Source organism: Sporobolomyces salmoneus (genome assembly GCF_050403485.1).
Source record: "Sporobolomyces salmoneus JCM6883 DNA, S_salmoneus_JCM6883_v1_ctg10, whole genome shotgun sequence".
NCBI classification, from domain to species: domain Eukaryota; kingdom Fungi; phylum Basidiomycota; class Microbotryomycetes; order Sporidiobolales; family Sporidiobolaceae; genus Sporobolomyces; species Sporobolomyces salmoneus.
In genome coordinates, this window is record NW_027481153.1 from 288,549 (window position 1) to 304,228 (window position 15,680).

The 15,680-nt window shown below is 51.0% G+C and overlaps 7 protein-coding genes across 7 annotated transcripts; 4 read left to right on the plus strand and 3 right to left on the minus strand.

The window, feature by feature from the left end:
- Window positions 1-274: 274 nt before the first annotated feature.
- On the minus strand, window positions 275-1,750 carry JCM6883_006050 (uncharacterized protein; the record flags this gene model as incomplete). The annotated part of the gene is made up of 1 exon (XM_076630505.1): window positions 275-1,750. One exon carries the CDS (start codon window positions 1,748-1,750, stop codon window positions 275-277), a length of 1,476 nt encoding a protein of 491 aa, XP_076489564.1.
- Window positions 1,751-1,858: 108 nt separating this feature from the next.
- Window positions 1,859-3,203, plus strand: MTQ1 (S-adenosylmethionine-dependent methyltransferase; the record flags this gene model as incomplete). Its single annotated transcript, XM_076630506.1, has 2 exons — window positions 1,859-1,877; window positions 2,029-3,203. The coding sequence occupies 2 exons, from the start codon at window positions 1,859-1,861 to the stop codon at window positions 3,201-3,203; spliced, it is 1,194 nt and encodes a 397-aa protein (XP_076489565.1).
- A 322-nt stretch (window positions 3,204-3,525) lies between these two features.
- Window positions 3,526-4,272, plus strand: JCM6883_006052 (YqaE/Pmp3 family membrane protein; the record flags this gene model as incomplete). The annotated part of the gene is made up of 5 exons (XM_076630507.1): window positions 3,526-3,544; window positions 3,707-3,809; window positions 3,909-3,936; window positions 4,035-4,098; window positions 4,178-4,272. The coding sequence occupies 5 exons, from the start codon at window positions 3,526-3,528 to the stop codon at window positions 4,270-4,272; spliced, it is 309 nt and encodes a 102-aa protein (XP_076489566.1).
- A 578-nt stretch (window positions 4,273-4,850) lies between these two features.
- On the minus strand, window positions 4,851-6,557 carry JCM6883_006053 (uncharacterized protein; the record flags this gene model as incomplete). The annotated part of the gene is made up of 8 exons (XM_076630508.1): window positions 4,851-4,889; window positions 4,960-5,065; window positions 5,153-5,625; window positions 5,709-5,770; window positions 5,868-6,064; window positions 6,164-6,198; window positions 6,347-6,385; window positions 6,456-6,557. 8 exons carry the CDS (start codon window positions 6,555-6,557, stop codon window positions 4,851-4,853), a joined length of 1,053 nt encoding a protein of 350 aa, XP_076489567.1.
- Window positions 6,558-7,279: 722 nt separating this feature from the next.
- On the plus strand, window positions 7,280-8,533 carry JCM6883_006054 (uncharacterized protein; the record flags this gene model as incomplete). The annotated part of the gene is made up of 2 exons (XM_076630509.1): window positions 7,280-8,034; window positions 8,101-8,533. 2 exons carry the CDS (start codon window positions 7,280-7,282, stop codon window positions 8,531-8,533), a joined length of 1,188 nt encoding a protein of 395 aa, XP_076489568.1.
- A 1,820-nt stretch (window positions 8,534-10,353) lies between these two features.
- On the minus strand, window positions 10,354-13,182 carry GRC3 (polynucleotide 5'-hydroxyl-kinase; the record flags this gene model as incomplete). The annotated part of the gene is made up of 6 exons (XM_076630510.1): window positions 10,354-11,480; window positions 11,546-11,643; window positions 11,710-11,915; window positions 11,985-12,389; window positions 12,455-12,584; window positions 12,644-13,182. 6 exons carry the CDS (start codon window positions 13,180-13,182, stop codon window positions 10,354-10,356), a joined length of 2,505 nt encoding a protein of 834 aa, XP_076489569.1.
- Window positions 13,183-13,423: 241 nt separating this feature from the next.
- Window positions 13,424-15,559, plus strand: SHM2 (glycine hydroxymethyltransferase SHM2; the record flags this gene model as incomplete). Its single annotated transcript, XM_076630511.1, has 8 exons — window positions 13,424-13,459; window positions 13,546-13,611; window positions 13,867-13,961; window positions 14,046-14,183; window positions 14,250-14,660; window positions 14,739-14,862; window positions 14,938-15,141; window positions 15,212-15,559. The coding sequence occupies 8 exons, from the start codon at window positions 13,424-13,426 to the stop codon at window positions 15,557-15,559; spliced, it is 1,422 nt and encodes a 473-aa protein (XP_076489570.1).
- Window positions 15,560-15,680: the final 121 nt, after the last annotated feature.

Sequence of the window (15,680 nt, forward strand, 5' to 3'; positions counted from 1 at the left end):
CTGGGAACGGCAGTATGTAGTCGGGCTGGAATTCTGTTGAAGAGAGAAAATGGTTACAATTCGCTTATTACGAACCCCTTGAAACAGCAGTATAGAAAACAGAGTTGTGGGCCCAGTCGAGAGAGGGCAATCATACGAGAGAAGGGGAAAGGGTAGCGACCGGCCTTTCACATTTTGTTGCGCTCCGGGATCTCAATCTCGCCCAGATGCTTCGCTCTGCTCTGGGACCGAGGGCGCGACGGCATAAGTGTAAGATACTGCATGTGTATACGTCTCAGCCATCTCCAACTTCCACTTTCCACTCCCAGAATGATACGCAACTCTTTATCTCCCTCGCTTTCCTCCTCCGTCCTATCTCCCTAACGCCATCCAAATCTCGAAAGTACTTCCCGACGCTCCTTTCCTGCTCGTAGCCGTCCTCGATCGTTCGGTGTTGAGGTCCAATGATCAGGGTCTTCAAACTGTCGAAATGGAACAAAATACGTGACAATTCTTGGACTCGCTCAGACTGCCGCCCTTCCTCTTCCGCTCCGAATGAACTAGTACACGGGAAGAAGGTAAGGGAATAACAATTCGAGAGCTCCAGAAACTCCAACTTTCTCCAGAGTTCTCCTTCCGAGCTCGACAACAATTCGAGAGCGTCACCTAGGGCGTTCCGAGTCGGAGACCCGATCGTCAGACTCCGTAGGTTTTGACAGGACCGAACGATCGTCTCGAGGAGAGGACGATTATCGTCGTATTGATTCGAGGAGGCAGTTCTCAACACCCGTAGATTCATCCCGTAAGCCTCCAAAAACCGGTACAGTGTTGAAGGAGAGCGGAATTGATGCTCTTTCAGGATGAGAGTCGTAAGGGTATCCCGGGAAGATCGAAGGAGTCGATCGAGGTAGTTGAAGGAGAGTTTCGAGTTTCTCAACAGGTTCAACTCGAACTGTTCCAGCCGGAACTCGAACTTTTCCTCATCCTGTCGTCCGCCTTCTTCGTCGATCAACTCGTCGTCGTCCTCCAGAGGATCTTCCACCCTTAACCTAGCCATTAACCTGAATTTCTTCACTCCTCTCAATGTCCCCCCTTCGTGGTTGTAGAGACGGCGGAAGTCGTTAATAGTAAACCTCGCGACTCCCCATTCTTCTCGAACTTGTTGGTCGAGGTTGATAACCCAAGGATCCATTGACGGCTCGAAGGCTCCTCCTTCTCCAAACAGGATTTCCTCGATCCTGTCTCCTCCCTCTCTCCAGTCGTCGGTCTCCTCATGATCGTCCTCCTCCTGTCTGTGAGAAGAGAGGATTGCGAGAAACTCTCCCTTATCCGAAGCCGTGACGAACGGGAACGACAAAACCCGTAGATTCGTCCCTCCTCTCGCAATGACCGTCCTCACCAACTCCAACATGACTTTCGAAACCTCTTTCCTATTTGGTACCCCTTCCGACAAACACCTCGTACTCCACCTACCCAACGACTCTAACCTCTTCACTCTCCTCGTTAGGTCTGGCCGTTTCGTGAGGGTTTTCAAGAGTTGAGCGATTCGGTAATAGGTGCGACCGGGAGGAGTCGTGTCGGGTGGATCGAAGGATAGGAATGGGGAACGATAGAGGACGGGTTGGGCTATTGAGAGGAAGGAGTGGGAGACGAGACAGAGGGACAGGAGAAGACGAGTGCGAGGGATGGGAGAGAGGAAGGATGGGAGCGTTTGTTCGATCAGGTAGTGAAGGATATCGATAGGGAGACCTTCTACCGCTGTGGGCTCCATCGATTGGAGACTAGGGAGAGCAGAAGAGAGCGAGGATCGGGTTCGAGAAGAATTGGTGGGGAAATTGTGTGGACCTAGCCGCCGTTCGCTGGCGTGAGTGAACGTCGTATGGGTGTTAGGAGCTTACGTTCGAATGGAGAGAAAGGAATGAAGGAAAGGGCAGCTCTGATCCGAGATTTTGCTCTTTGATCTTGATTTCTCTCGAACCGGACCTCGAGACGGCACCGTGGCGTCCCCGTGGCGGCTTACGAGTCGCATACGCCCTCTGTTACCTCCAGCACCCCTGATTCGTCCCTACACGACCTCATCCGGTACTGTCTCTATCCTCAAGCAGAAGCTCTCCTCTCACTACCACTCCCTCGACCCCGACCTCCCCCTTCGAGTCCACGAACAAGTAGCAGCTCAAGAATTGACATGGTTGGAACAACATGCGAGATCTCAAGGGTACGGTTCAGGGAATTGGCAGACTAAACTTTCGCATTTGGTCGATTCAATCATCAAGGATCATAAACCTCTCGCTTATATTCTAGGTGAGCTTGATAATTTCACACTGCGAGTGAGGGCCGAAACTGATGGAGAAAAGAGGGAAGTAGGCAGTCAACCGTTCCACCCTTTACCCGTCGATCTCCTCGTTAGACCTCCAATCCTAGTCCCTCGTCCGGAAACCGAACACTGGGTTCTTCATCTCTCGCAAACCATCCTCTCTTCCGTCGACTTTACGGCCAGCTCTACCTCCTCGGATTCTCCGACAACACAAAGAAAGTTTCGAATTCTCGATATTGGAACTGGGTCGGGATGTATCGCTCTAGGACTCTCTCAATCCCTCTTGCCATCACAAGAAACTCCAACCGAGACGAGGACGGGACTGAGATTGGAAACAATCGCGATTGATCAATCTCCTTTGGCGGTTGAATTGGCGCGAGAAAACGCTGAAAGGTGTAGTCTGGGCGAGACGGTATCGGTTCATCAGATGGACCTCTTTTCAGAAGACTTCGTCACGAGCGTCAAAAGACTAGGAGGAGGAGGAGGAGGCGCAGAGGGAGAGGGAGAGGCGTTCGATTTGGTCGTTTCGAATCCACCTTATATTACGAAGAAGGAATACGAAGGGTTGGATCTGAGTGTCAAGAATTGGGAAGATCGGAAAGCGCTCGTCGGTGAACTACCGTTTTCAAGTCCAGGCGGAGGAGAGGCGGAAAAGGGAGCCGGAGAAGGGAGAGATGACGGATTGATCTTTTATCGGAAGATCACTTCGATTCTCGACGACCTCCTCGCGAACAAGGATCAGAAACAAGGAAGAGGAGGAGGACAACATCGACCACCGAATGTAGCGTTCGAAGTAGGGAAAGGACAGGCTCAAGAAGTTGGGAAAATGTTGAGGAGTCGAGGATACAAGGCGGAGATCGTTTCGGATCCATGGGGAGTCGAGAGGGCGGTTTTTGGCTGGAAACCATGAGCTGGCGGTGAGCTGGCGGTGAGCTGGTGGTGAGCGCGCGGGTGGTGGAATCAGCAGGCGGGAAGGAAGAATGGACTACAGAATAATTTTACTTTAGATTGTATTTACCTGTCTTTCCGATAGATGCAAAGGAGATTCAGTTGTTGTTGTACAGCCCCTACTATCCTCGACGGTACAGGACTCGTGATAGCAGTTGAGCTCGAAATTCTCTCAAAAATCCAAAGCGATGACGATTTCAATTCACCGCCTTCGAACCTCTCTTTCTTCACTTCACTTCGTCCCACACACTCACTCGACACACCACTCAATCGCAACCCTCGATATGGCTCGCACATCTGACAGTGAGTCGTCTTCACCCAAACAAAGCCCCCTCGTTATCTTCATCTCCAACCTCAAAACACCGCCCGACACTACGCCTCCAACCGTTCCCTCGAGCAAGAGAGCACTCACAGACCCTTCAAGGACTCGGGGTTGTACTGATGTCCTTTCGTCTTTGCAAACAGTTCTCCTCATTCTCGTCGCGATTCTCTTCCCGCCTGCCGCAGCCGGAATCCTTACCGGGTGCTCTTGTGACCTCTTGATCAACATCGCTTTGACAATGCTAGGGTACGTGACTATCTCGAACCCGCCCCTACGTCTCGCCGTGACGAAAAAGCTGACTCTCCGGGTCCTCGTCTCCTTCGTCTTCGCTTCTGCCTCGCTTAGTTACATCCCTGGTCACCTTCACGCATTCGTAAGTGTTCCTTGGGAATCCTCGTTTCAATGTAGAGATCGAAGAGGAGACTGACAGACTCAAGCTGACCCTTATTCTCGCTGAAAATCGAAAAACAGTGGTTAATCTACAAGAACGCCCAAGCCGAAGAACGATACGGTAAAGGTGGATTCCAATACCTCGGTACGTACCCGCTCTTCCCCTCCTGCCCGCATCTGAGACTCGGAATGAACTGACGCGAGCTTGTTGCGGCGGATGATAGGAAATGGAGAATACGCACCTGTCGCAGCGCCTCCCGCTTATGGACACTCTCAACCTGCTTATGGTCAAGGTGGAGGATATGGAGCCACCCAGTAGGAATCGAGAAGAGTTGATTCGCGGCACCCCATGCTCGAACAGTCCCAGATTTCCTTTTTCTCTCTTCACTTTTCCCTGCTCTATCGTTTCTGTAGCTTACCGCTCCCAATGCTTTGTACTATATTCCCTGTCTATATCGCCCTCATCTCGACTGCTCTCGTCCGCTGGACTCGCGAGTCTGTCTCACTCACTGAGTCAAGTTTTTGAAGAACGAGAGCTTTGCGACGCAGCAACGGGTAAACAGCGAAAAGAAACTCCTGACTAGCAGTGAGTTTGTAGTATATGCACGATAAAAGCAAAGAAAGCGAAGAAGAAGAAGGGGGAGAACATAAGTAAGAGAGAGAGATGCACAAAGAGAGGGAGGAGGACGTAAAAAGGAGTCATGAGTGAAAAACGTGATGTAGAAATGAACGTGGGCACCCTTTCATGAGGGAAGAAAGAGGTTTAAAAAGGTGGGGATACGGAAGAGAAAGAACGAAGGGGGGAACGGAGGAAGAGGAAAGGGAAGAGGCTGCCAGAAAAAGGACAAAACACAACGGCGCCAAAAGGGGGGAAGAGGGGGAGAGACAGGTCTAGACTTAGGCAGAAGTGACGATCCAGTGTTGGGCCTCGTCGGACTGTGTACAGCAGGAGAATCGTCAATAAACGGGTGGGAAAAGATTAGAGGAGGAAAGAGCTTAGACTCACCTCGTCGAAGTTGGCGAGGGCGACTGATTTGTATCCACCGAAAGTGTCCATGACATTCGGGGTGATCGCTCGAGTGTCCATATCGAGAGAGTGGTCAACGGCGAGCCTGAAGAGAAGAGACAACCCGACGAGGGATCAGTTTTTTTTCATCGCAACGCAACGGAACCTCGAAAAAAGAGAATCGTTGACTTACATGCAAACACGGTGAGAAGGAGCCCGTTTCTCAACGAGAGACCTCTTGTTGCGCTTGTGCATCCTCTCGTGAGATTTGAATCCCAATTCGCGCTTCTTCTGTTGTTGCAAGTAGTTCTCGAGGTCGTCCTTGCACTCGACGTGTCCGGCTTCGTAGACGTATTTCGGGTGACGAGCTAACCAGTACCCAGGGTGACGACAGATCCAAGTCGATCGGTCAGACTTGACGAGAGTTTGAGTTTGGAGAGGTTTCCAGGGCTCGTTGTCGTCGGAAGAGGAAGAAGAGGCGGAGGAAGAGGAGTCGGTCGAGGACGAGGCCTTCAAGGTGCGGGAAGAGGAGCTGTCGGATGACGAGGAGAAATCGGTAGAGGCGAGCTTGACTTTCGCGTTGAGGTTCACGACCTTGTTCGAGTCGTCAGAGTCGTCGGAGTTGTCCGAGTTGTCCGAGTTGTCAGATTGAGAACCGCAGGGGACCTGTATGAACGTGGACACAAACGAGAGGGAAGAATGTCAGCGTCGAAGTGAGAAGGAGAAGGAAAGACGTCGATAGAACGCACGAGTTTCCAGAATTGTTTCGCGACTTCAAGAGTGTCGGAACCGTCCTTGTGTCCTCCTACCTCTGTTTGAGCGGGGGCAGGAAACGAGGTCAGTTGCTTTCGCTCGGTCCGTGCAAGGAAGATTGAGAAGGGATCAATGTAAGGGAGGGGTGAACTTACTGCAAGCGTAAGAGACGGCGGCGATGTTGTATCCCTCATCGTGACCCCATTGAGACGAGGCGCACTTCTCGAGACCTCGAATATAAGTTCCGGCCCAAGTTTGCCATTTCACTCCCGATTGACCGTATTGAGAATCTTGTCCCAAAGTGACAGGTCGTTTGTCGTTACCCGTGATCAAGTTGGTCGTGTCTCCAGGTCTATCATCGAGAGAAGATTGTTCAGCAAAAAAAGAAGAAGAGAGGAACGGGTTGTCTTGGCGCGAATCGACAAACAAAAAAAGTTGAACGACGACTTACCGGTCAAAGTAGAGGTATTTGCCCGTCTTTGCGTTCTGTTTGTCGATGAGAGGACGAACGGGGAGAGATCAGTAACGCGTTCGCGAGTCGAAGAAGAAACATTCCAGAGGTGGACGGTTTGCGAACGGGTTCTTCCCCTTCTTTCTCAAGAGGGGCGCGTGTGCAAAAGAAAGACGGACTGACCTGAATGAAGAAATCACCATCGAGTTCAATCGCTGAAGTCTATGTAACGGGCGAGGTGATCAGTTGGCGCGATGCGAGAGAGCGACAGAGAAAGTTGAAGGAAACGAACGGCGAGTTTGACGAAAGTTTTCACGTTGTCAACGATACCTTGAGCTTGAACGGTTGAAGCAGCGGCGAGAGCCAATAGAGCGATAGATGATGAGGTCTTCATGGTAAGTATTGAAGGAAGAAGAAGGGGAAGGACGAGGGAGAGCGTTCGGTGAAAGAGAGAAGGAAGGGGGGTTTTGCGCTTGAAAGGGCTGAAAGAGAGTGTGAGACGAGTTGGTCGAGCGTTACTAGAGATCCCAAGGTCCGGCTTGGAGAGTTCGTTGGCGAGAAACGTGAAGAGTTGAAAGTGGAGAGAGAGGGGAGAAGAAGAGAGCAACAAACTTCGATTCAAAATTCCAAACGTCGCGCGCGCTTGTGTTTGTTGTCTCTTGGCATCTCTCGAATCTTCAACGATTCAATCGACTGTCTTGTATGCTTCGTACTTGTACGTGCGTTTCAAAGTGAGTTCAGCGACTGTACATACTACAGAGCGAGCGAACAAGTCCATTTATTTTCGCTATGACCTTTTTCTGCCGCGAGAGCAGCGTAAGTTCGCGAAACAATGCAGCGACTGTACATCCTGGACAGTGTGCAAGATCCTAGCTCGAGAGGACAAAGACTTCGTACGTGTTCCGACGTGTGACGCGAAATTGGTGAAATCTTTCTCTGAGAATCCCCTTGTCCTTACTCCTCATCCAAACCTCATCTCCCAACTCTCGACTTTATACGCCCGTTATACCACTCTTAGCTTTACTTTATACGACTCTGAACGGTAGCAGGACTACCCCCTCTTTCACCTTCGAAACTCCTCCCACTCGCCAGCCTCCTTTTCCCCTCATATCAACCATGTCGAACATGATGCAGCGTACTTCCTCAATGTGCTCTCTACCTTCTCCACCAGCCGACACTCGAATGAACCTCTCCGACGACGAAGAAGAAATGGAGGAGGAAGACTTCAACGTGATGAACGGACGTAATCGCCATTCGAACCCCTCTATGGCCTTATCTCGCGCGTCAAAGAGATCACACACCTTACTCAGTCAATCACCGCGGGAGGATGAGGTGGACGAACTCGCGAGTGACGACAATGAAGAATCGACGAGTGATGAACCTCCTCTCAAGAAGCGCAACACCTCAAAGAGACTCGCAACTCTCGCATTGGGGTCTCCAGTCAATGTATCAACCGCGACGAGCGCTTCAAGGGCGTCGAGGAAACAGTTACTCAACCCGTTCTTCCTTTCCTCCTCGTCCTCCTCGGATTCTCACTCTACCTCCTCCTCAACGACTTGTCGACCACCACAGAATGTCTCGTCTTCTCCCGAACACCCTCACAACTTGACTTCTCCAACTCGACACTCGCGGAGAAGAGTAGACCCCGATCGAATCAAACTGAACCAAAACATCACTCCACCACAGAAGACTCGTTCTCAACTACAGGAAGAACGTTTACGAGAAGAAGAGGAGGAAGAACTGAGGAAACGTAGAGAGATGATGGGATGGGATGATCCGGACAACCCATTCTTGGATAACAACGACGAAATGTTCAAGAGGAATCAATCGAAAGGAGAATTAAAGAGACCTGAAACTTTGACCTATGTCAAGTGAGTCTTCCCACTCTCTCATTTTTCTAATGAGACGTGTGAGGGCTAACGCGCTTGTTTCGACAGACGAGGAGAAAGAATCCATACTTCGATCCCTTTCACCGCTGTTCTCACTTCCTCCTGTCCCGCCGACGATCCCTTCACCTACACGACGCCCAAACTGTTATTCCCTCCTGCTCCTCCCAAAATCCCTTCGACTCCGCCTTCCTCTTTCCTTCAAGCGTTACGTGCGAGTTCCTCGACTTCGACCACGGCTGAACCACAAGAAGCCGTAGCAGCCGTCAACAAACCTCATGGACACGACGAACGAACCGCCGAATTACCTCCCACGCCCGTCACGATGAAACGACCGAACAAAGTCGCGAGGTCACATCTTCGAGGGAACGACGACGCCGCGTCCTTGAGTTCGGGATCAGGGTACAAACGAATGAGGTTACCTACGAGTGAAGTCTCACATCAACAACAAAGGCAGCAACAGAGGAACGGATTGAGGCAGTAAAAACGTCATTCTCTGAACTTAACTTATCTTTATTTATCGTCTCTCTCTCTCTCGTTATATCATTTTCCCACTTATTTCAGTATATATTGTCGTTCCGTTGTTTTTGGTGTTGTTGGCACGTTCTCCCTTCCTTCTTCCTTCCTTTCTTGCTTTCGACGAGCGTGCACTTTGTTTTTTTTAGCTTTCTGTTGAGATTCAGTGTTCTTTCCCCTGCTGTCGGTTGCGAAATACAAAAGCACTTCTTGTGCTCACAGTCAATGACCTGTCTCTGGAGCTCGAGCTGTTACGAGAGAGTCAGTAGCGAGAATGCTAGAAAGCAGCGTGTTCGAAAGCAAGCTGATTATCTTTTACTCCTCGACCAGAACTGCCGCCCTTCTCGTTGTTTCCTCGTCCCCTTGATGGCTGAACTGCTTCGTCAGCTGCTCAGGAGCAGTGAGTGCGCCTGGCTGCAGGTTTGATGACGGAAAGGGGAGAGAAGAATATCAAGTAGTTTATATCCGGCAGTCTATATCTGGCAAAATTACAATCTAGACATCAAAGCGAGTTCTTGGTAGTATAGTGGCTAGTATACACGCCTGTCACGCGTGGGACCCGGGTTCAATTCCCGGCCAGGAAGATGTTCTTTTTTTCTTTTTACACTTCTTCGCGGTGTTTTTTTTTTTTTCGTTCTCCGCTTTGAACCACCTCTACTTACGTTCGCAGAGGTCAGCTGATCTCGGTGACGCATCATATTGCGTGGGCACGTCTGGCCGTCGCAAGAAAAGGCAGTCTTCGAGCGTTGTTCTCGCGCCTGATAGAACTTTTGTTTCTTGTTCCTCGTCTCGATCACACCGCATCGATACCTAGTGACCTGCCTTACAAGCCTTATCGACTGGGTGGTTGTTTTCTATCCGGCTTACTTCCAGCAGGAACAGGGCCTGGAATCAGAGCTTGGATCCGTTCTCTCCCTTTCTCGCTTCTTTCGTCGCATTTGCGCGATAGGGGTGGGGCTTCCAGGCAAGATCGATCTCTCGGCTTGCTCTCGCTGTCAAGCGCTCCTCTATTCTTTGGCATGCGAGCTCAAACGCCGAGCAGTTGAATTCCGGTTGAATTCTCTGCAGTGTCAAAATTCTCTCTTCGTCCGCTTCCCCTGCAGCGCTCAACTGCAGCTGAACTTGCGCAAGGGATGCGACCCGGTGCCTTCCGCTCGGTGGGCGTTGACCCGAACCACGGTGTGCGGTAGCAAAAGAAGGAGACGTCACAGGCAAGGATGAACGACAAAAAGAGAAAGGTCTGACGGGGGATCGAACCCCGATTACAAGGATAATCGTCTTTTACAAGCAGATCAGAACCTTGTGTACTAACCATTATACGATCGGACCAAAACGTTTGCACGACTGTCAAGTTTTTGCTTGCGAGATCCTTGACTCCCCATTCTTCCGTCTTCGACCAATCTTCAGCTTCAAAACTTGAAAGTGCAAGGGCTCAAAAGCTTCCCAATTCCCCGTCCGCTGCCTCAGTTCCTCGTTGTCCCGATCTAGTGAGCGATCAGACCGTTAAAAGATACAAACGATCCGACGTCTCAAGAGATGAAGATAACAGGACTTGAGAAGCGAAAGGAGCGCTGCATGGTTGCAAGAACTTATTATAGTACGTAAAGCCATCATCTCTCGTCTCGAGCTTGGTCCTCGGCGAACGAGGACTTGCATCTTCACTCCCGCCCATTCCCAAAATGAGGCGCGATTGTGACTCTTGTCTCGAGCAGCTCTTCGTTCCTTTCGCAAGCCTTCGTCGAGCTTGTTGCAACACAGCTTCCACAAATACAACGACTTTCTCTCTCTCTAAGCATGTCCCCTTCTCATCAAATTCCTCCTGACCCTCCTCCTACCCGCTCCTTCCCCTTCCTCGACACTCAAAAACGGTACATCTTTCCAACTAACCCCCTTTAAACCTTGTTCCCTTTCCGCTTCCGAAGCCGTATGATCGAGCATGAGGGCGAGAGGTAACTCGAGGGATCCTTTGACGAGAGAGATTGAGGACGACGGAGGTGGAATCGGAGTGAGGAGATGGAGGGAAGTCGAGGAGGGGTTGATGGAGCGGATTAGCCCGAGCCCGAGTGATCGAGAGACGGAAGGAGAGGGAACAGTCGAAGTGGGATCGTAGGGGAATGAAGAGGTCGAAGGTAGAGGAACGGCGTCGGGCGAAGAACTAGTTTCGACGATCGCGACGAGACTGCCGTTGAGGACGTGGAGGATGTTTTCGTAAGGGATATCTTCGCCGTCGAGAAGGTGGACTGATGAAATTTGGCCAGCTTCTCGTTTCCAGTCGAGCGAATAAGGGGTTTGAGCGATGAGAGGAGAGGAGAAATTCCAGGTCGAAGGGAAGAGACTGCTGGGCGAGGAATCCGTCGGGGCATCGATGAGATTCGAGTGGAAGTAGGAGACGAAAGAGAGCGTGCGATAATCCGAGGCGGTCCATTTCGATTCGAGAGGATTCGAAGGGGCGGCGGGCAGAGTGAAGAGTCGATAAGGGAGGTTGTCTTCTTGAGCGGCAACTGAAACGAATTCGGGTTGTTGTCCATCCGAATAACCTCCATTGTCTTCCGAATCGTAGGGAGAAACGAAAGAGCAAACGTGCGTAGGTTGGCTTTCCGCTTTGAGCTTCGCGAGTAAATCTCCCCCGAGACCTTTAACCCATCCTTGCGTGTTGATCACGAGCGGAACTCGCTCTCGGACTTTTCCTCCTGCACCAACACCTGACGATCTCGGTTGATTCTGACTGTGGTAGTGATGTCTCCTTCGAGGATTGGAAGGAACGGGTTCGTCGAGGAGAGGGTATTCGACCTGGAGTGCGTAGATGGCGAGAAGAGCCGAGATCGCCGCCATGTAACTGGTCGGATCTGAAGCTGGTGAGGTCGAACCGAGGAATTGGGAAGAGACTGGAAGGGAGAGATGCGTAAAAGCGGGACCTGTTTCGTATGTCGACGTGAGTGCCACCTTCAAGAGCTCAGCTTGAAGAAGTATCACGACTGACCGAAGGTAGGTTTGCGCAAAACGTTGAGCGAGACGAATCCAGGCGTCGAGAACTCGGGTTGACCCAGATCTGTATCGAGGTAAGCCACAGCTTCGTAGCTATCCATGACGAAGTTGGAGTCAGTTATACGAAGCGCTGAGTCGCAACGAGAGAGCGACACTCACCGGTCGAGCAATCGATTCAGCAGCATTTTCGAAAAAGTACTCTTTCCGACTCGTTTCGGGCCTTCGACGAGAACAGTAAGACGTCCGGGGTCCGCCACAGTCTCCGTACTGCTTTCATCGGTCGGAGAAGGTACGAGAGACGCAAGTGCGGACGACCAAGGTTCAATTTGTCGCAGAATCGTCAATCCTGGGACGGGATCGGTCACCTGCATCGCAAGTTCGGAGACTCTTTCAGCTCTTTGTTCAGTGCTGGTGAGACATTGCCTCGAACTCACCAGTCTCCAACTTCTTCCCGTCGAGATGGATCCACTTGCGGTCGAAGGCCAAGGGAAAAGCCCGTTCGCGCAACCCAAACCTCCAGATTTTAGCGAGCTTTCAATCCCTTCGATCCCCGTCTGAGTCGGTGTGATGAGGACGACAGCGCAGAATTGAGAGATATCGATCTGAGCATCGAGGTAGAGCGAAAGAGAGTCGGGTTTCGACGAATTGGAGTCATTTGGGAGAGCTGAGATTGGAGGAATCGGATGGGAGGCGGGAGAGTAGACACGATGCGAGGTCGAGGTTGAGAGTCGCGGAATGGTGAGTTCGGAAACAGTCGAAGGGGAAGAAAGAGAGGAACCGAGGAGAGAAATCGAGCCGGAAAGAAGGGTGAGGTCGAGCGCTCCGTGAATGACGAGATCCTGCGACGATCAAAAAGACTTTCAGTAATTTGGCGAAGTACGGCAGACTCGCTCAAGGAGCTCACCTCGCCGATTCGAAGCCCATATACAACTCCCTCGCAATTTGACCCATCTTCTTTCACGACGTTCGTGGACCAAGCATTCACGGATTCTTCCAGACGGAAGTTGGAGTAGCATTCCGGATCGACGAAGGCTCTGAAATGAGAACAAGTTAGCGGTTTCGCAAGGTAAACCGATAGAAATCGAAAACTCACGTTTTCTCTCTTCTTCGACGAGGACGAGCTGCTTTCGGGGTTGCAGGTAGCTCACTGACCTCATCGGTATATTCTCTGTCCGCTTCTTCTTCATCCACGCGCATCCTGTCCTCCTGAGCTCCCGAAAAGTACCTCGAAGGAGTTTCCTTCTTCTTCGTCTGAACTTGTTTCCCCTTTCCTTTCCCCTTACTACGTTGCGCTGAAGCCAACAAGGCGTTCTCTACATCTGATGCCGAGTCTGGCGAGTCTGATTCGACTTCTACTGGTTGAGGAGATTGAGGTTTCGATTCGACTTTAACCGGAGTTGGCACTTGAGGAGCTGGACTGCTTGAGGCAGAGGCGCTAGCGAGTCGAGCAGCTCTCCTAGCAGCTACTGCACTGAGCACAGGAGGAGCCGAACTGATCGAAGTTGGTTGAGGCTGTGTTGAAGGAAGAGTGGAAGAATCGACCGAAGAAGGAGGAGATTGTCGTTGACGCTTCTTCTGAGGAGTCGGGGTACTCGTAGTAGAGGTAGGCTGTTTCCTTATAGTAGCTGGCATCTCGTAGGGTCGAACTGAGGCGTATAAGGCAAAAAGGAAGGAGTCAAAAGCCGAGAGAAAAAGTCTCAACTTTTTTCAGAGACCCGTTTTGTCGAGATCGACCTTGCTTGCTCCCCTCTTTCCGTTCTCCCTTTCTATGCTCCAATCGCTCAGGACTTTATCCCGCCCTCTATTGCGATCAGCTCCTCGTCAATCCGTCACTTCTTCAACTACTAGATCTTTCACTTCTTCTCCTTCAATCATGTCGTCCGCCGCCATCCCCATCCCCAATGACTTCGTAGGTCAATACTCCCTTGCTTTTCCTTGCTTCATGCAGGCAGCCCTACGATCCGCTCGAGCTAACGCACACCTCTCTTGATCTAGAACAAGGACCTCTACACCACTCTCGCTGAGGCAGATCCCGAAGTTCAAGCTCTCGTTGACCGCGAGGTAAGCTTACAATTCACTCATCTATGCAGCCTTACACGAGGTAGCGGAAACAGGCGACTGGAAGCACGTGGGGCGAAGTGCGAAACTTGCCTTTTGATATCGGTGGATCGGAGTGAGAGGCTTCATTTCTATTTGCCTTTTACATGGAAGGATAAAGCAGTATGGATCACTGCGGAAAGGAGCGAAAGAAGGGGGCAACCATCTCGAATCTAAACTGAGCTGATCTGTTTTCATTTTCGCAACTTTGCTCGATAGACCTTCCGTCAATTCCGTGGTCTCGAGCTCATCGCTTCCGAGAACTTGACTTCCCTCGCTGTTATGGAAGCCAACGGATCCATGTTCACCAACAAGTCAGTCTCAATTTTTCAGTTTTCTTTTCTATTCTCCTCGCGAAATTGTCGATCTGAAACTGATCTCTTTCCTATTCGAATCAGGTACTCTGAGGGTCTTCCTGGTGCCCGTTACTACGGAGGAAACGAGGTTGTCGACGAGCTCGAAGTTCTCTGCCAAAAGCGTGCTCTTCAAGCTTTCCACCTCGAGGACAAGACCTGGGGAGTCAACGTTCAACCCTAGTACGTTTCCATTCGTCGCATTCCATCTTCTTCGTAATCTCATTGACAAGGTTTTATCTCGAATAGCTCTGGATCGACCGCCAACTTCGCCACTTTCACCGCTCTTATTCAACCTCAAGACCGTATCATGGGTCTCGGTCTCGCCGACGGAGGTCACCTTACTCACGGTGCCTACACGCCCAAGAAGAAGATCTCCGCTTCCTCGATCTACTTCCAATCCCTCCCTTACCAAGTCGACCCCGCGACCGGTTTGATCGACTACGACGCCCTCGAGAAGAACGCCCTCCTCTTCAAGCCTAGGATTCTCATCTGCGGTGCTTCCGCCTACCCTCGTGACTGGGACTACAAGCGTCTTCGCAAGATCGCCGACATCAACGGTTCTTACCTCATGATGGATATGGCTCACATCTCGGGTCTCGTCGCCGCTCAAGTTCAAAACGATCCTTTCGAATACTGCGACGTCGTCTGCACCACCACGTGAGTCGCGTCGAGTTTTCAAGTCTCGAAAAACGAGAATTCAAAACTGACCTTGTATTTGACGTTTCCGTCTTGCAGCCACAAGACTCTTCGTGGTCCTCGTGCCGGTCTCATCTTCTTCCGCAAGGACAAGGAATCCGACATTGAGAAGCGTATCAACGACGCCGTCTTCCCTGCTTGCCAAGGTGGACCTCACAACAACGTGAGCCATTTCCTACCTCGACTTGTTACTCGGTTGCGAGACTGACACATCTCGATCTCCTATTGTCACATATAGACTATTGCCGGTATCGCTGTCGCCCTCAAGCAAGCCGCTACTCCCGCATTCAAGGAGTACGCTGTTCAAATCATCAAAAACACCCAAACTATCGCTGCCGAGCTCATGAAGCACGACTACAAGCTCTGCACTTCTGGATCCGAGAACCACCTTGTTCTCTGGGATCTCCGACCTCTCGGTCTCACCGGTTCCAAGATCGAAAAGGTAAACCCTTCACTTTCTTCGTCTCTCGATCAACTACTCAATAACTGACATTTTTCGTCTATCTTCTTAGATCTGCGACCTCGCTGAGATCACCCTCAACAAGAACTCCGTTCCCGGTGACAAGTCTGCCGTCGTCCCTGGAGGAGTCCGAGTTGGTACCAACGCCCTCACTTCGCGATCGATGAAGGAACCCGAAATGGTCAAGGTTGCCGACTTCCTTCACCGTGCCGTTCAAATCTCCCTCCAAGCTCAAGAAGAAGCCGGTTCGAAACTCCTCAAGGACTTCGTCAGCACCGTTACTGGTTCGGGCGCTTCGGCTCAAGCTCTCAAACAATTGAAGCAAGAAGTCGAGGATTTCGCTACTCAATTCCCTCTTCCCGGTGTTCCCGATTCCTCCAAGATCAAGCGAACTCACTAAAGACTTTCATTCGTAAGCCTTGTAGCTTCCTTGTTCTTACTTTTCTTCTACTCTCTCGCAGTTTTCACTTTTCTATCTGGGCTCAACCCTGTCTTTGTCACTCCACCATTTTTTCGTGTTC